This window comes from Acomys minous (assembly GCF_964271855.1).
Source record: "Acomys minous genome assembly, chromosome: 9".
NCBI classification, from domain to species: Eukaryota; Metazoa; Chordata; class Mammalia; order Rodentia; family Muridae; genus Acomys; species Acomys minous.
In genome coordinates this window covers 109,039,230-109,059,447 of record NC_140490.1, presented here as the reverse complement: position 1 = coordinate 109,059,447, position 20,218 = coordinate 109,039,230, and the positions used below count along the sequence as shown (strand labels likewise).

General features: G+C 37.3%; 1 protein-coding gene across 6 annotated transcripts in view; it reads right to left on the bottom strand.

Moving 5' to 3' along the window:
- The window catches only part of PPP1R12A (protein phosphatase 1 regulatory subunit 12A), a 103,317-nt gene that overhangs the window by 57,564 nt on the left and 25,535 nt on the right, over positions 1 to 20,218 (bottom strand). For all 6 annotated transcript variants that reach the window (XM_084796599.1, XM_084796601.1, XM_084796598.1 and 3 more), the window contains exons 2-3: positions 11,544 to 11,674; positions 1,475 to 1,593 (exon numbers count right to left, since the gene is read on the bottom strand). In XM_084796599.1, the coding sequence (XP_084652725.1) occupies positions 1,475 to 1,593; positions 11,544 to 11,674 (250 nt within the window). The remainder of the gene's footprint in view (positions 1 to 1,474; positions 1,594 to 11,543; positions 11,675 to 20,218) is intronic.

The following is a 20,218-nucleotide window of genomic DNA, read 5'->3' as shown; positions in this document are numbered from 1 at the left end:
CCACTAAACAACTCTTGGATGTATCTGCCTCTCAGACCCTGTTCAATCTTTCTTCTTTCCCTTTTCTTCCTTTCTTCTTGAGACAGGTTATCCATGGTGGCCCCTGTGGGCTTCTAACTCAAAATTCTGCCTCACAAGGACTAAGTCTACAGGAATGTGCCCCACATATGGCTCTACTTGCTCCAAAAATTTGAGTATTCCAGGTGCATCATATAGACAGAATTATACAATTCTTGTCTTTTTGTCTCTGGTTTATATCACTCAACATAATCAAATCTCTTAAGGGTTTGCTAGTACGTCAGCATGTCCTTCCTTCTTAAGGCTTAATATCCCATTGTGTCTATGCACTGTTTTTTGTTTATCAATTCCCCATCAGTAGACACTTGATTTCTACTTGTTAGTTATTGTGAACAATGCTGCTACAAACATGAGTGCATAAATTTATCTTCAGGGACTTTTTGTTTTTGGATTTATTTCCAGAATAAATCCAGATCATATTATATTTCTGATCTTCCTCTAAAACATAATTATTCCCACAATCTTCCTATCTCAAATAGAAACTTAGTCCATTCAATTGCTCACTGAAAGATCTTAGATTCTTCCTTTTTTACATATCCTATGTCTAATCACTCAGTGTTACTCTTGGCCAAGCTATCTGATGTAGGCACGATGACAAATACTGGTAATCATAGGAATCAAGAGGGCTGAGGCAACAGGAGGACTGCAGCAAGTGTAAGGCCAGTCTAGGATACACAGCAAAACTCTATTTCACCTCCCCTCATCAACACACACCCACACACTTTTAATCACTTAACCTACTCCCACTCAGGTCTGAGTCCCCTGTTTACAGATTATCAACAATTACTTCCTCAATATCATATTCTAATCTTCCTTCAATCTATTCCTGGCACAACGGCCAGCAACTTTCTAAAAGTCGTATCATGTTGGTCCTTTGTCTGGATCCCTCCAGCGACTCTCTCAGTCGGCCGTCACTGACCGATTCATCCAGCCATCTTTCTCTGCCCTGCTTGTCACGATCATGCTAGTCCACTGGGTGCAGCTCTGACTACATCAAGCAGCCCGCACAGCCTATCCTCATTACTCTTTCCGGGGTCACATGACTCATTTCCTACCCTCAGTCAGATTTCAGCTCAAATGCTTCCATATTAGTAGGCATTTATGGCCATCTTGTTCAAGTTTACAAGGTGACACATCTACCTTGTACGCCTGCTGACCTTTGCCTGCTACTTCACTCTAAAGCTACTCTATACATTTTTATGGCTCATGTCTTATGATACACACTCAAATTTTAAAACAGAGAGGGGAATTACTTATTTTTTTCCAAATAGAATAATATACAGTCGTTAAAATAACAGTTAATATTTAAATGTGATTGTCCTTCAATGGCCACAGATACTTTTATTCTTTGTAAAGTAGTTCTGTACAAGTTCCCTTTATATTGCTCTTACATTACCTTGCCGATTGACCTCGTTCTGAAGTAGCTCTTCCATTGCCTCTTCCTCAGCAATATCTAAAGGTGTGTCTCCTTCACTGTTGACAGCTCCTACATGTGCTCCTTGACCAATCAAAAACCTGTAACATTAAAACAAGGACAGTGAAAGGAATTGCTAAAATGAAACATTAAGTATCCATCCAATAAATAAAGTTCTTATGTCAGAACAGGAACAGGGAAAAACTCTAATAACTAGGCACATTATTTAAATGTATAAAGTTATCACAAAACTTCTATTTCTTAAATTTTCTAAAAGCACAGTAGCTTCAGTAACAAAAATGTAAAACTTTAACAGTAATTAAAGCTTTTCACAACATCATTTCAGACTGCCTTGACACCTTTTCACTTATTTTCTAACTGAACCTTATGCTCCCAGTATCAGTTCTATGAGAGGTGGGCTGTTTCATTGGGCTTTTCCCCGCCTCAGACAATCTCACTATATGACTGGCCTTGAACCCTGAGTCCTGCCTCACCTTTCCAACTACTATAATTCTAAGTATGCTACACTCTAATGAAGAAAGGGTTTAATAATAATTATTATTTAATAATAAACAATATTAACTATTAGTAATAATAAATATGGAATAGAAATCAGTAGCCTCATTAAAAAGTCAGTTGATGAAGACTGATTAAGGGAAGCTAAGAAAAAAGGGTTACTGCAAGTTCAAGGGCAGCTTGGGCTAGACTGAAACCCTGTACTACAATAATCAAAAGAACAGAGTCGGATCAGCAGTTAAGAGCTGGTAATGCTCTTAATAGAGACTAGAGTTTGGATCCTAGCTCTGATGTAGGGTAGCTCAAAACCAAGCAACTAGCTAGCTCCAGAGGATCCAATGTCCTCTTCTGACTTTGAGGGGTAGCAGTGCTCAGTACCTACTCACCCATGGAAACAAATAATTGGAACTAAAATAAATATTGATGGCTGAAGAGATGGCTGAGAGCTAAGAGCACTAGCTGCTCTTCCAGAGCACCCAGCTTCAATCCTCAGCCCCAACATGGTGGCCCACAACCATATAAACTCTAGTTCTAAGAGACTTGATGACCTCTTCTGTCCACCAGACACACATGCAGCGCAAAGATATAAATGCAAGGAAAACACCCATACAAGTAAATTTTTTAACTCTTAAAAAAAAAAATATATATATATATTGCCAATTACTATTTTGAAATTTATAGCAGTCCCCAGGATAACCATTAAAAGGGAACTTTACCTAACATGTTAAAACAAATAGAAAGATAATTACAATAAATCTTGGCTTTCTATTATTTTGGTAAATGGATTCTAATACTTACACTTTTATAATTTAAGCAACTAAAACTTTTCCCCCCTGAGATAGGGTTTATCTGTGTAGCCTTACTAAACCTTATTTTTAAGAAAATACTCACAGAGTCCCCAAACTTAACAAAGGAATCTAGGTGCAGAAAGATTCACTGCATCAAATGTATATCTCCTAGAATTGTTTATTTATTAACATTACTCATGTGCCATTCAACTTAAGTTTTTGAACAGCTCAACTAGAAAGTATGAATGTCTTTCAATGACTTACCTTTGCCTTATTTAATCTCATTCTTTTTGTAGTGTACTTTTTTGTTTTTCATATATAAATATGCCTTCTACTGTCTTGAACTAATGTGGCTTACTATTGATTGTTTTTACTGTCATTGCAAGTTGTCTGAGGAGGTGAAGGGACCAATCCCGAGCCATGAAACTCTACTTCAACTTCAACCTGAATGTGGGGTCAGGCGTGGACCTTGCACCTATGTCAGGGTTTTTTGTTTTAAGAGTGTTTTGAATTTTAGATTTGTAATGTACAGCCTGTAGTAAGGAAAGCTAACTGGAAATCAAGAAAAGATTATAAGTGCTAGCAACAACAAAATGAGTGCACCAGAGAAATAATGTAAAAGACTAAGGCCCCAATGCTGTGTGCCAGAAAGTACTGTCTAGTTAAACGGGGGACTTGAAACCTTTTCTTAGAGTAACTGAAATGACTGCTCAGACTTCATATCGGTCACACATATATACATAACACAGCAGCAGAAAAACAAGACAGACTATGTCCCATCTGGCCAACAGCGACTACGTAAGAGGTACATGTAGGATCTACATCATTTGCTTTGGGTACTGATGGGAAAGGATTATTTTGTTATACAGGCTTTCTAAATAAGTTTATCTTTTAACATGACAGTCTGTTCTCTGATATTTTTAAACTTAATTTATTCCAACCTTTTTTATGGAACTTCTATAAACAGAGATTATACTTGAATTGAGGTATTTTTTTCCCAGTTTCATAGCTTTAAAGCATATAACAGAAAACTTAAACAAAAAAAAAGAAGAGTATTTTCTTAAGTATTGCAAATAGATGAGTCCAAAGCAGAAAAGACGTAAGCAGACTGAGAAACTGCTTTGTTTGTTAGAAAGTAACCCAATCTGCTAGGGAAATCTAATCTAAACAACGGGGATATTTATGTTAAAAATGTTCTATTAGAAGTCATTCAAAGGACATAAAGTAGGCACCTCAGATTAACTGAAGTGGCCAAAAAGTGAGCTTTATGAAGCACAATTTCAAAGAAATACCAGTCAAAACCAAATAAATGATCCAAAAGCACGCCCATATGCTGGATGTCATGAGAAACTAACAAAAGTTAAATTGCACAACTGCTGAAAACAGCAGCAGGGCCTGAAACAGCCCTGAGCTAAAGTCTGGGCTGTGTACTCAGCATGCACCTGATAAAACTGTGCAGGACTCTACAACTATCATTTACAGCAGTAAATACTTAAAGTAGACATACAAAAATAAACAGACTCTCATGGCATTGTTTCTGATCTATGGTCCAAAAGTTAGCTGGGCAAAGGAAAGCACAACTCTTATGTTCTACAAATTTGAGTTTGGTTCTCACCTGTAATATCTGTTTGACACCATCCTCACCCCCTGCTACAGTCTCTGGTTAGTTTCAGCATTAACCACAGTGATCCCGACTTCTGTCTCCTAAGGCTTTTGTGTGCATACCCAACACTGAATCCTAGCAAAGCACAAGTAAGCCAATGTACAAGATCATGGAGCAGTATTAAGCCAAGGTGTAACACTCTTTGACACAGTGAACGGCTCTATGAAAAAAATCTTTTGTGATCAAAATAAATCTACATAAATATGTTTTAATTGGTAAAAATTAACACTGAGTTACAAGGATGACATCTTAGACTTGATGAGATCCAGGATGTACATTATAAAATTCTATCCAGTTGCTACTATACCTTTCTTACTTGTGCCCCAAAGGAGAGCAACCAAAATCAACTTTCTAAATGTAAATATACTTAACCATGCAATTCCTTCAATCATACGGGCAAGGAGGCACAACCATATTTTGGCTGAAAGTGCAAACTTGAAAAGCTAGACTACCTTGCCTCAAAGACTAGCTCGGTCATTTCCTACATCTGACTTTTGTTCAGTTATTAAGACTTATTAACATAAGTATATCATTCTTCATCAGAATCTAAATTTCATAGTTCATAAAAATAATATATAGATTAAGTTACATTTTCACCAATTTGAGGCAGTATTCTATAACCAAATTCATTAATATTTCTATGAAAAGAAAATTTACAGGATGTGGAATAAGTGAAGCCTGCACCATTTGTGGTCATGTTTCCTTGTGCCCTAGTACTACAACAAATTTGTGACTTATATTTTTCTTGGAGTTTCAAGGGTCTGTGCATGAGGGAACTATAGGATAGTAAAACCACATTTCCATGAGATCATAAAGACAACTGAAATTATGTTAAAGGATTGAGAATAGTGAAAAGGCAAAGGGAACACCGTGCAAATGTCAGCTATTATTGTTACCACTACAACTACCTTTTAGTTTACCTGCCTATTTTAAAACCTTGGGCCAGTGAGCTATATTTTTCTTATCACCACTTCAAATCTTACAATCCTGATTTTGTTCCTCCTCCCTAGGCTGTCAAACAGTCTACCTAACAAGATGGACTAACTATGTACCCCACCAAAGGACAAACTCAGCACGGCACAGAAATGCATGCTGCATCTGATACTCTCCACAATCTAGTGTCTTCATGAAGAATCAAACACAACAACAAAAACAGCCAGAAGAAGCCCTTCTATGAAATACAATCAAGTCCAGCATTTGCATGGTTAACCTCTTCATCCCACCCACATAAACGCAGGGGCTCATAAAATACAACAATGCAATCAAGGTCAGCATTTGCATGGTTAATTCCCCCCATCCCCCAGTGGGTCATAAAATACATCTATAAATCACATTTCCTTTAACACCAAATAGATAAATTGTAATAATTTACTCATCCTGTAGTGAAGGCTAAACCTTTTCTTTGGATATTTCTAATATATGTAAGTCCAGGGTGCTTTTCTTACAAACACAACACCTGTAATGCTTTAGAAACAGTATTTCAAATTAACAAGCAAAACAAACGCTACATATGATCTAGCTTTTTTTCTTCCAATCTTTTGTCTCACCAACATCTACTTAGATAGCAGCTTGTCTTGCCTTTGAGTCTTTCTCATGTATTCAACTTAGTTATAGCAGAATTTCATTTCTTGCATGTTTTATCTATCTGGGACTATCCAACTCAATTAACTACTAACACAAATGGGCTTTAACTGGCTAGGAATGCATAACTAATCTTTGATACACTGGCAATCCAACTGAGCATGGGGTCTGTCCTGGAATGTGGTGGATATAACAGTGACATTCTATGAGAGGAAACTGATCTTCCCTTTGCCAGCAGGGATCAACTGCAAATAGCTTCTTGGTCTCAGCCCATGCCCACTTCCCCGCAGGGCTGAGACCTCATTTAGCTTACATATGTGTAGGTCTCGAGTGTGTCCTATGCACAAGGGTTGTTGAACAACACACAAAAAAACCTCAATGTTATTTTCATTGACTTTTTTCTTTGCATTTTTTATTAGTCCTTTGCTTATTTGTTTTGATTTTTGCATTTGTGTGGATTTTTGGTTTTGTTTTCAGAGGGAGAGAGAAAGAGGACATAAAGATAAAGTTATGAAGTTAGGTGGGCAGGAAACTGCAGAGGATCTAGGAGTTGGAGGAGAAATATATGATCGAAATATATTCATAATTTTTTAAAACTAAAAATTTAAAAAATAACAATACTGAATTTTGGACAGAAGAAATAAGCAAGCCATAGAGAAAGTTGCCTAGCTGGTCTAAAGACTCACCAAGGAGACCATAATGCCTACAGAAGATCCTACAGAAAGGTCAAAGATGGAGCCTGAAAGTCAGGAGTGCTGAATGGAAGACAGATCAGACTCTCGCAGGTCAGTATCTTTCTACCCTGGACACAGGAAGACTGCACTGGAGACTCTGAATCAGACTGTGATGCTCCCCAGCTGGAGCTCTTGTACAAGCATCCTGCGAGCACACCAAGAAAAACAAATGGAAGGAAGATGACCATTAGGCCTAGGAACTATAATAACCCAATGGAAAGCAACAGTGCTCAGGATCAGAGAGAAATGGAGGAGGTAGCAAAAAGTAGTTAAGACAGTGGAAATATTCTGGTAGTGAGCCAACAAAAATCTTAAAGATTTTGGTAGATGTTTATAGATGAAAGTTATAAACAGGAAAGACCAAACTATAACTAAACCAACACAAACATCTTCAAGTAATATCCTTAAATAGCCAAGTCTTTAAGTGGAAAAGTGGAAAAGATAATGAAGCCTCTTCCATGTGCTATGAATAAGATCATAGATGTTATGGATGTAACGCTACAAGCCTTTTGAAATATGAAACCTTCAATACCAATCTTTAAAACTACTTCATAAAAGAAAATACATTAATGTACTAATTAATCAATCTATAATCTAAGAAACTCTGTGTGTGTGTGTGTGTGTGTGTGTGTGTGTGTGTGTGTGTGTGTGTGTATGGCTAACCTAATATAGGGTTGTTTTTAGATTAGAAAATTTTTACGGCTGGCTACTTAAGATAAAAGCATTTCTGAAGCAATTATAGTGGAAGCTTAAAACAGGAATATAGTAACGAAGCTACAATACAAAGAAGAATCATTTCAACAACCAAAACCTTAATTAAATCACTCAAAATATTTTTAAAGATAAACATAATAATATATATTCCAAGAATAAAAACAAAGAAAAAAAGGACAACTACCAAGGCTAAAGTCCTAATTATTTAACTAAACAATGTTCACTGTTTAATTAAGTGGAGCAGGTAAAACTGTGACACATATACAGCAAACAAACAAGCCTCTACCTCTACATTCAAATGTGAGTATGCTCCAGAAAAGACTGTCACTTTTTAAAATATAGAGTCGAGGAATATTTGTGACATTTTGTCACTTATCTTTAAAAGGAGGATTACTTATTTATACAAATAGTTAAATATAAAAATCAAAATAGGAAAGTAAAGGAAACATTTTTTTTTTTACCATGCACAGGGTATAGAAGAAAATTAAGCGGTAGAGCAATTACTGATATTAAAACATGGTATTTCATTTAAATAACAAAATTAAAATGGTAAAGAACCCAAAACTTAACTTAAACAATGAAACAAATGGTACTGTCTACTTGGTAGGTAGCATCACCAATAGCAAAGAATTATTTCAGCTGGGTAAGGGGTGCATTCTGAGGGTGGAGAGTCATTAGTTTGAGGCCAGCCTGGGCTACATATCAAGTACTAAGCCAGTCTAGGCTTAGTTTTGTTCAAACAAAACAAAAAGGCATTCAGTGAATTCACAAGTAGAATACTTTAAAGACAGAAAGAAAATACCAAAACCAAAACACTGTTATCAGAGGTAGACACTCAGTCTAATATATATGCAATACATGACAACATTAATTAGTAATGTGTTATTTTGACCCTATAATGTCTGGCAATGAAGAAAGGGCTAAAGAATAACACCTATACTGATTATGAACTGAGAAATTACCAATCCAGTAGTAATGCATACTCTTAGAACACATTACAAGGGGGCCGAAGAGATGGCTCAGTGGTTAAGGGTATTGACTGCTTTTCCGGAGGTTCTGGGTTCAAATCCCAGCACCGACATGGCAGCCCACAACTGTCTGTAACTCCAAGAGCTGACACTTTGACATAGACATATATGTAGGCAAAACACCAATGCACATTAAAAACAAAAAACAAACCCACACAGAAGGTACAAAACAAAACAAAAGAACACATTACAAACGACAAAGCTTCATCAAGAATTGTAGTATAATTTGTTAATCAATCAAGGGCAACTATCACAGGCTGAAGCACATCAAATATGTTTAAATGTATGAGCTTCCAAAGCTGCTTAACTTGAAAAATAACTAGTCTTGGCTGAAGGTTTCTCAGGGGAAAACTTATTATGTTAAATACTCAATAGGGAAGAACAGTCAACCGAGGAGAGGAAATAAATAGGCATAAGTAAATTCCAACAGCTTTACTATATTCCAATAGCAAACGTTAGAGAAAGAAAGCAGAAAAAAATTTTTACAACTACCTCAAAACAAAAACACACAAACACAAAAATTTTAATACATTAAATCTAATGAAAGCAGTGAATGAATCTTATTATGAACCCTTCCTACAATCAGAATGTAGAAAATACATTTTTCTACAATGTGCAATTTTCTACAATGAGAAGAAAACTGAAAAAGACACCAGAAGATGGGAAGATCTGCTGTGCTCACAGACTAGAACAGTGTGGTGCTGCCGAGTCTTATGCTGACTTGGCCGTATCTGAAAGGAGGGGCCTCTATTGAGACAATGCCTCCACGAGGTCCAGAAGTCAGGCATTTTCTCAATTAGTGACTGATGAGGGGGGTTACGGCAACTGAAGGAGGTGCCATCCCTGGGCTCGTGGGCCTAGGTTCTGTAAGAAAGCAGGTTGAACAAGCCCTGGGAAGCAAGTTAGTAAGCAGCTCCTGCCTCTAGGTTCCTGCGTGCTTGAGTTCTGGTCCTGACTTTGGTGAGCAGCAAGCAGTGTGGAAGTGTAAGTTGAATAAACTCTTTCCTCTCCAACCTGCTTTTTTGTCGTATTTCCTTGCAGCACTAGAAAGACAACTAAGACAAGAGTATTATTATGATCAACCAGACAATCTGTATTCTACACAACTCATCAAAACCCCAAGGTTATTCTTTATAATAAAAAGGCAGAAGAAGTTGATAGTCAAAGCAATGCTGAGCAAAAGCACATCATATTACAGAGCCGTAGCTCCATGTAACTAGAACCATTTGGGAAAATGACTCAGTAGGTTTATTAATTAAATCTATGCAAAGAAATTATATAAAACCGTTATTATTGCTTTTCAAACTAAAGAACCAGATTTTAAAAAGGAAGCGGAAGAATTAGAATCTGAAGAAAGAAGTTGAGTTTCATTTTTGCAGAGGAAACAAAAAGATAACTATCAGAAGCTAAAACACACCAAGGATTTCTTAGGTGCCAGACACTGTTTTTGACAGGCAACCTAGGTAAGCCCCACAACAAACCCATGACGTATTAATGCCGTCTAGCTCTGAAACTCGAAGAACGACCCTGCCAAATCGCAACCCTCCACAGTGAGTGAGAAAGCATTTGGAGTCCGAGTTAGCTGACTGAACACCTAAGTGCCCTCACATTGTCTCTGAAGCAAAGTCAATAGTCATCTAAGTAGCAGAGGTACTCAGAGGTGTAAGTACCAAAAGTAACTAAGGACATACAGAACCAAGAACCATTATTTTAAACTTGGATAGCCAGTTCTCTGCAATAGCATGCTCATGCTATGCAAGGAGCTCATGCCAGGAGATGGCTCAGTACAGTGGCTGCCTCATGGCTCTGAACCCAAAACACAACTAAGAAGTCAGAGCTGATGAGCTGTGACCCTTGTCCCAGCACTGGTATGTGGACATGGGTCATCCCTGCACCCTGCGGCCAACCAGCTTTATCTACTCACCACGTTCCAGACCAGTGAGATGCCCTGCCTCAGAACATGGTAGACAGCATCTGGTAACACGACCAAAAGCTGTCCTCTGTCTGCCACGCATGTGCATGCACGTCTGCACACCTCACACACATTATTCAAGGATTCCTTGGTTATAGATTGAAAAACAAACACAAGCATCAGAAAGGGGAGTCAAGCCACTAACAGATGTAGTACAGTTAGTGGTAAACATAGAATAAAGCGGAATAGAGATTTTTTTTTTAAGCTTCTAGGCCAGGCCAGTTTTGTTATGCTGTTTTGTTTCCCCATGAAAGAAATATACTCAATTCTCAAATCCATGGAGAAAACAGAAAATATAGTGAGATAGCACAAGGAAAGCTTACTAAAAGTTATTTATAATTGACTCCTCCTAACTGAAGCTTCTTATTCTGTAGTTTCAAAGTTACTGTCAACCACAGTCTGCAAACAGTAGTTGGTTTTTTCTTTTTTCACTTAACTTTTATGAATGCATATTTTAAAATGTTCTACTTTAGTAATTCTTGTTCATTTTACTGTGCTTAAGTTATATTAACTATTTAGTAGTTGATAAGCTCTGATATAAGAAATACACTATACAGTGGTATACACAGTCATATAAACTCATTTAATGAAAGCATTTTCAGTGTATATACATTCCTGTATTAAATGTTTGAACAGAGTACTCACACATAAAAGGCAGCTGGGAATACAGTGACTCTCAATAAATATTCTACAAAACATACTTCCAAGAAAGTGATCTTTAGAAAAGCTAGTGAAGCCTGTAGCAATGTAACTCAGTTAAGAACTGTTCCTTTCTTCTGATATTTAATGATTATAAGAGTAGACAAGACTGTGAAATACCAATCCTGCGTCACTCAACGAGGCTATAGCTACACTCAAGAAAACGTGGAGAATGTATACATTACTGATTTAACACAAAATTCCAAAGGCCCCAGCAGTGAGAAACTCAGTATCTTACCCGTTTTCTCTCAGGGAAAAATGTCAGGAATTGAGGTAATAGGATTAATCATTAACAAGGATTGCTATAGAGTCTGTTTTTAATATGAGCAGCACCCTACAACACAGAACTGGCTTACTCTGCAATGTCGAGGTATCCACAGGAAGCAGCTGCATGGAGTGGTATCCAGCCCTCATTGTCAGGTTGGTTGATATTTGCTCCATTCTCTACCAGAAACTTCACCATATCAACATTGTCATCAATGCAGGCCTGAAAACAAAATAGAAAGCATGACTAGAAAAAAAAACTGTATCAACAGTCTGATAAACATGTCAACAGAATAAAATTCTTGCCTTATGTAGCTTTAAATATATCCTCTGCAAATTAATCGCTAAATGTAAAATTCAAGTTTTAAAAAGAAAATAAATTGTTTCAAATTTAAAATATTCTTTATATAACATGAGAAAAAATCAATGTATTGTTAGTGTGTGGATGTGCACACGTGCATCTGTGTGGAGGTCAGAGCGTAAGTCTGTGGAGTCAGTTCTTTCCTTCCGCCTCTGCTGGGCTCCAGGTGGACCTCAGATTACCAGGCTTGCAGAACAAGCACTTTACTTGAGAGAAAACTTTATTTGTAAATTATTATAATTTTTATTTGGCAGTTTAAATCCTCATTTCTAAGATGTGACTCCACAAATATTAATGCAGCCTGTAAGAGCTCACTAACTCTTGAAAACTTCACAGCTGCCTGACACTCTGGTTCTAAGGAATGTAGTGCCCTCTTCTGGCCTCTACGGGCACCAGGCACACTCAGAGTACAAATACATACATACAGGCAGCCACTTGTACACATAAATTTAAAGAAAAAATATATACTGGCTTTTTGAGACAGGATTTCTCTGTGTAGCCCTGGCTAACCTCAAATTCCCAAAGATGGGATTAAATACGTGCACCAAGACATCTAGCTTTTAAAAATAAATCTTAAAAGAAGCGCTGAGACACAGAAAGTCTTGAGAATCACAATCCTACAGTGAACACTAAGAATTTTTAACAGGTGTGGTGGCCTGTCCCCATAATCCCAACACTGAGGAACTGAGAGATAAAGAGGGTCCTGGCTCAGAAATTAAGGGCACTGACCGCTCCTCCAGAGCTCCTGAGCTGAACTCCCAGCACCCACATGGTGGCTCACAACCTTCTATAGTGCCCTCTTCTGGCCTGCAGGTGTACATGCAGGCAGAGCACTGTATACATAATAATAAATAAATGTTTAAAATGAGGACCATGAATAGAGCCAACCAATGCTACAAAGAAAGATATTAGCTAATTCTCAGCCACCAGTGCCTGCTTATACATAGGGAAAGAAACTCTTTTCTGGGAGTAAAAACATAACAACAATAATAGCAACAACAACAACAACAACAACAGAAAAACTGGAACGACAAAAATGATCTGAAACAATAGATAAAAAACCAAAGTGCTTCTCTTCTGTGTTATTTATAATAAGCATTATTTTTGTTGACATTTCATTAAATGTAATTTCTTAGTTGGTTTGGGCTCAAAATGACCAGCAAAAGCTTATATATCCTATATTTCACCATGAGAATGTTTTCTCACAGTGTTCTGAGCAGAGCCATGGAGTTTCAGTGTCCCCAATGCTGGTATTTAACATTTTATGCCTTGAGATTTTATCTGTTGAAACAGAAAGCAGAGAGCATCATTACACACATACATACGCACGCACGCACGCACGCACACACACTCAAGTCCCTGAGGGCTTACTGGGGTATTACTAGGTCTTGGTTGGGTACTCACCACCTCTAATGGGTTGTAATTGTATTGGTGCACCCACCCTGCACCCACCAAATTAAGTGTCACTTTGTTGTGCTGCTTAAGTAAGATGTCAGATCACTTAACCATGATGCACTTAGCAGAAGCTTGAAGAATTTCTTAGTTCATCAATCCAAGTTGAGATGTGACAATTATGAATGAGTCTATATAACATACTATGTCCAAGATTGCAACCTTCAGCTCAGTATTCCCACAAACGAGCTTCATAAATAACATTTCAAAGTAAATGTAGTTTGGGGATGACTGCTGCCAGCTAGTCCTGTATAGAAGAACTGCTTAAATTTGTGCTATTTCACAAATAGCTCTTTGCTTAAATGTCCACTTTTGAGTGAGTGTGTGTGTGTGTGTGTGTGTGTGTGTGTACACTCATACATAAACCTACAGAGGCCAGGAAAGAGTGTCAGAGCCCCTGGCACTGGGGTTACAAACAGTGGTAAGCTGCCTAATAAGGGTGCTGGAAAACTCTAGTCCTCTGCAACTGTTCAGCAACCTCTCCAGCTCCTAAGCAATTACAACAAATTAGTTTCAGATTTTCTGGTGGGAGATGGGTTGGTGGTGTTAGGAACCGAATGTACGGCCTCATATATGCTAGGCAAGCACTAGCTCCAGCAAATGCCAGCTTTTTAATAGGACTTTTTCTGGTCTCCATATGAAAATAACACACTCCTGTCCTAGATTTTTTTCCATGCCACTTATCCCAAAACACATTACATATTTTTGTTTAATTGCTCACCACCTATTTCTCCTACTGCTAAAGGAAACTATATACCCGAGTTTAAAGTGAAAATAACTGGGTAACAAATCCTTGTATATAATAAACAATCTGAAGCAGAATATGGTAAAAATAAAGGTGAGTAGGGTCCAGAACAGGCCCAGTTGCATTCTTAAGAATACTTTTGGAGGGGGTGGAAATGTAGTTTTAAAAGTTTCTCTATTTGATGAAGGCTACTTAAAAATTAGCATATAGGAAATATCTATTCTACAATAAATCAAGCTCTGCCGTTTTAAAATATGTACATGTTTAACTCAATATATCAAAAATACCAACACAAATATATAAATCAGCTAATGCTAAATCTGCTCATTCTTTTATTCTGTTTGTAAGTTATAATGTAAATTGTTCAAACCTTTCTTCTGAGCATTTAAAAACTCCACATAAGAGACTTGCAGGGCATTCTCATAAAAAAAATACTGTTGCTGGAAGAATCAAGAGCTAACACATGCAGCACATTAAGAGACACATGACTGGCAGACTTAAAATATTTGACTAAATTTGGTCAGTTATTGAACCATACAAGGTAAGATACAGAATGAATCAAATATATTCCAAAATCTTAACAGACATGGCTTAAGTTTTTACTGAATGCACATCCAGAGCAATTATCAACAGCAAATAGCTACGGAGCTGTCTTCATCCTTTTATTACAGGTCCAGGCTGCAAATTTACTCAACAAACTGGTCCAAGGACCTAAGACTTCTATTTTCATAGTTCTACATGTGAGCATGGAAAAAATGAGGAGGGCTGATGGCAAAGAGTTTAATAAAGCAGAGCCTAAGATCTAAAGACAAATTTTGTATTGAACCTGTTCAGCTTTGATAATCATTAAAATCTATTACTAAAATAGGTCTAATGTAGTCCTAAAATAGGTCAAAATTAAATGTGTTTAGCAATTCTATAGTTTAATGGGGTAAAATCATAATGAAAAAAAAACCCAACAGTATTTGAAATAAATTCTAATACTGTTATATTCCCTTTCACAAAATGTTATTGATAAAAGCACGTTCTAGAGGCAACCTGCAGGAGTTATCCAGTTCTTCCACTGAATGTCCTGGGGTGGACTGCTCATCTGCTGGGACCAAACTTCTGGAAAATGAAGTATCCAGCAATTCAAAAGTTTATTCTGAGAGGTGTATGAATTAAAAGCACAAAGCAGTACCCCTCAAACATTTAAGCTACTATGTTTCTGTAACTACACACTAAGGTGCTAAATCCTCCCCTCTTAATAATTTTTTATATATTTGTTAATCCAAAAGTAAACATTTTCTCTCTTTAAATTTTAAAACAATGTTAAGGGGTAGAAAACTGTCAAGTATTTCTTTAGCACCACTGTGGTCAAAGACCCATCAACAAATGCTTCTGGGTGGATGAGGAAGTTTTAAATGGTGCAAGGAGTATATCTGGGATTCTAAACCTCCTTCAAAGAGACTCTATGAGCTTAGTCATGCAAATTAGGTAAGATGCAAAAAGTGGGGCAATTAGAAAACAGTAGTTGCATATGAATGTAATTATAGCAATTTCGTGTGAAAATTTAATTACTGGCAATAATTAAAATGCTTAGGCCTAATCATTAGTACCAGTTATTGGCATGTAAAAGACAATGTGAAAACATAAACTCTCTCTGACTCTTATAAAGAACAAAGCTCTACTGACAGAAACAGCAATCTTTGGGATGCTAGGAAACAGCCCACAGACCCCTGTGACACATGGTCTGTTTTAAGAGGAACTGAAATGTCAGTGTCCAAATCGAGGTTTCATTCTATTTTTAAAGCACAGTGACACATTTCAAAAGAGGAATTGTAAGTGTGAGTTAGCTAATAAGAAGCAGTATTCTTCTGCTAAGTAACAAGTACCTTGGCCCTGCAGTGAGGCCTGACAAAGAAGTAAGCATGAGAATCTATGGAGGTGATCTACTATACCTAATTATGAAAGCAAGAAGAAGTGCTGCATTGCTCAAAGTTTTAAGTGTCCTCAGCTTTCTGCTGTCCAACCCTTTAAAAGGAAACGTCCAGCTTACACCCCTCTAGAGGTTGTAGGCGGCAACAGCGTCCGGCAGGAAAAGGACAACACATGTGTGTCAGCTGATGGAACTAGAGATGGCAAATACAGACTATTAAAAAAAATAAATAAAGTAAAATCAACCTGAGAAAAACATTTTGAAAAGCAAAAATTAAGTTTCTATGTAAAAAATAATTTAAGCACTGCTCAAACATTCAACACTAAATATCTGAGTAAGAACACCCCAAAACTAGAAGCATAAAATATCCAAAGATTAAAAATGTCCAAATCCATTTATACTTTCCTTCCCTTTATTGATAAAGATCTAGAAAACAAGAATTGAACCTATATTTTTAGAGGGTATACTTTCATTTAGAGACTTAGTAAGGGAACACCATTTCTTCTGAAGCTTAAAATTCTTAAAACTATGAAATGAATCAAATTTCAGCATCATTCTCTCACTAACTTTTACTGATTGTCCTCTGTACAATTCATCAAACCTTGCGTTTTTGTAGAGGCAAGGACGAGCACTAGAGGGCACATTCTCCTTGTTTTCCTTTATACCTGGTGGCTGGCCTCTAAGTACATAATAAACACGAGAAGTGAATCAAACTAGAATACTAACCTTCTTAGTCAGAAGGCACTAAGGACCTAGTGTGTATGTACGTACATGCTGTCTTACTGCAGCTTCTTACAGTCTTTACTCTCAACTACAGTTCCTGAAAAACTGCCTTATACATCACACCATACCTAAACATGCTATTTCAATGAACTGCTTGCCTAGGGACTAAAAATCACGTAGTTCTGTTTTCAAGATATACATTTTTTAATTAAGAAAAAAAGCAAATAACGCTTAAAAAACACTGCAATTTATGAAAATAACATGAGTCATGCGTTTAGAGGCAAGTTAAAGCAAACTTTTGGAACAAAATAATTCTTATGCCAGGTCTCTGGAGTAAGGTAGGAAGCAACTACAAGCAGCTATTTCTTTGATACGTTTGATGATAGCATTTATGATTACAGAGCTACTACAAGAACTTTTTAAGTCAACTTATCAATGAGAAAACGGCATTAGGTACAGGGGAGGAAATAAAAGTGTTTACTATTTTATTCAATCAACAAAAAGAAAAGCAAAACAAGCCACAGAAGAATATGCACACAGTGGTTCTGGTGGGAAGCTGAAGCCAGAGGAGCCAGAGCTCACGGCCCGTGTGGCACTGCAGTGTGTTCTAGACAAGGTTAGTCAGCTACGAAAGCCTGTCTCAGACACAGAGCTGGGAATACAGCTCAGTGGTAGAATGTTTGCCTAGCATTCATTGAGTCCTGGGTTCAATTCTTAGAACAGCCAAAAAGTATGCATCAAGATACAATTCTTGACATTGATCTAACAAATGAAAATAAGTCTGATTACCTACCAAATTATTAACATACATCTTTTAAGTCACTGAGTTGTTTTTCCAAAATGTCTTCTAGTGAGGACATAAAAGTTCTTATAGCTTTTCAAAACAAACAGATCATAGATTACAATCAGCTAATAGCTTCTAAATGAAATTCTTCAGTGTTCAGCAAAGGAGGTAGCCATAGAGAACATGGTTTCTCCAGCAATTCAACAGTTACTGAGTGTCAGCTATGGCCACACAGTATTGGCTGCTAGAAATACAATGGTGTTGAACACAGACTGGATTTCCACACTCACACACTTTATAGTCAACGGGAAGAGACAAGTAAACACAAAATAAAAAGAGCTATCATAAACTGTATAGACCAAAGCACTAACCTAGATTTGAGGGCACGGTGGCAGGGGGCACAAAACCTCTCAGAATGGCCCCAGAAGTTACATCTTAAGGAGTTCTTAGACCTATAAAATAGAATCTCGCTAGACTAATAAACATCGATGCCTAGGTAACTGATCTAGAGAAAGAGATGACAAGACATAAACAGCATACTTAAAACACACTCAGAAAAGCTTCCATCACATTCCACAAAAGACTAAGAATCTTCACAATGGAAGCAACAAATAAGGACAAGGACTGGAGAGATGGCTCAGTGGTTAAGAGCACTGACGACTGCTATTCCAGAGGACCCAGGTTTGATTCCCAGAACCCACAAGGCAGCTCACAAGTGGCTGACATTCCCGTTTCAGGGTGTCCTCAGGCACCAGACACACACCCGGTGCACAGACAGACCTGCATCCCACAATAACTACACATAAAACAACAACAACAAAAAAGAATCAGAAACATCCTCAAGAGAAGGAAATCAATAGTGCAGTGTTCTATGCAAACCAAGAAAATGGGAACAAAACCAACCTTTAAGAGGTTAAGTGCTTCCCAATGGCAAAGTTCAGGCCACACTTCATTGAATCTACCTTCCAAATAAGCACCAACTGTTCTAAGTGCTTCACATGCATTAACTAATTTATCCCCATAGCAACCCAGTATTTAAGAATCATTATCATTATCATTATTTAATAGCTGATAACTAGCAAGACTGGGATAATAATTCAGAAGTCTGCTTCTACTACCTGCGTCTCTAACCAACAGATTATACAACTTAGCTGCAGTGCAAGGTATAATAATACCTCTAAACAATGTGGTCCTAGTTACTATGAAAACTTCAACCCGCATATGACCAACTTTGACAATGCAATTTCACTCTAGAAACATATTCTGCAGGTATGTTACTAATGTCCAAAAAGGTATGCACAAAATTATCCATGACAACCTGGTGAGCTTAAATATCTTTAAATGATTAATTTATAGACTGTCGTAGTTTTTTATCAACTTGATAAGACCCAAACAACCTGAGAAGAGAATTTCAACTGAGGAATCAGCTCCACCCAAATGCCCTGCAGGTATTGTCTTGGTTGCTAACTGATGGGGGAGACCCAGTTCATTATAAGTAGTACCATTCCTAGGTGTGGGACATATTTTTAAGAATGTAGCTGAGCAAGCCATGGGAAGCAGTACAGTAAGCAGCATTCCTTCAAGGACTTGCTTCAATTCCCACCTCCAGGTTCCTGCCTTGCTTTCCCCCACTTCAACCGTGGGGTGTGCTTTGTAAGTCAAACCCTTTCCTCCTCTAAGTTGCTTTTGGTCATGGTGTTTATCACAGCCAACAGAGACTCAAACTAGAGCATATGCAAATTGTCATCAATGAAAAACTAATTCATGGAGTAATACAAAAACTTGACCAAGTGCAAAGCATAAGTGTAAACATGAGTAAAGTTTCTAACCAGTGTTAAAAATAAACCAAAATAATTAATAAATACATATATACATATTTTTCACGTATCATAAATTATGTCTGAAACACCAATTACAGTGGGTTATGGCTAGATCAACTATAGGTCACATATGGCGGTAAGAACTGCCATAGGAAGGAAAAGCTTTTATGGTAGTATACAGAAGAGGAGCTAATGAGCCCCACCTTCTTTCTATTTCCCTCAGCTACCTAAAGGATCTTTACTCAAGTGAGGACCATGCCAGTGCTTGGGAGATGCAGATGAGAAAATAAGGAACTTAAGAGACAGCACTGGCCACACAGTGATTCTGAGGATCACCTGGGGTCCATGATACTTTCGTGTCCTTTTGCTGGTTTATATTCCTTGTATTAGCTGCTTAACATTTACTACAATTCTATACTAAGCCTAGCTTTACATCAGAGAGTTCTCGAGTCTGGAAGTCCAAGATCGAAGCATGGGCAGATTCAGTAACTGGTGAGGACCTGGTGTCTGGCTAATACATGGCATTTTTCTAGGTATATCCTCATATTTTTGGAAAACAAGTAAACCACTTTGACACTCTTTTATGGTTAAAATTTACCCTATTACAGTGTTTCCTTATTATAGCTTCTTAATACTAAGGGAAATTAGTTTGGTTATAGGGAAAATAACAAAGCTTGGGACCAAATCCATGTAACCCTATCACTTGGGAGACGGAGACAGGAAGGGATTCAGTCACCTTCAGCTACAGAACAAGTTTGAAACCAGCCTGGGCCTCATGTGACTTGTTACAATAAGAAGACAATGTTTTAAAGAAAACATTACCTGAAATTTAATTATTCCTTTGTACTTCATTTCCTTTTGCAAAATAAATGTTTTTATTTAACTCAGCATGTGATATGCATCCCTTTTAATTAAACCACACCAAAAGGGTTTTTGTAAAAAGATTCTGAAATGTTTCCTAACT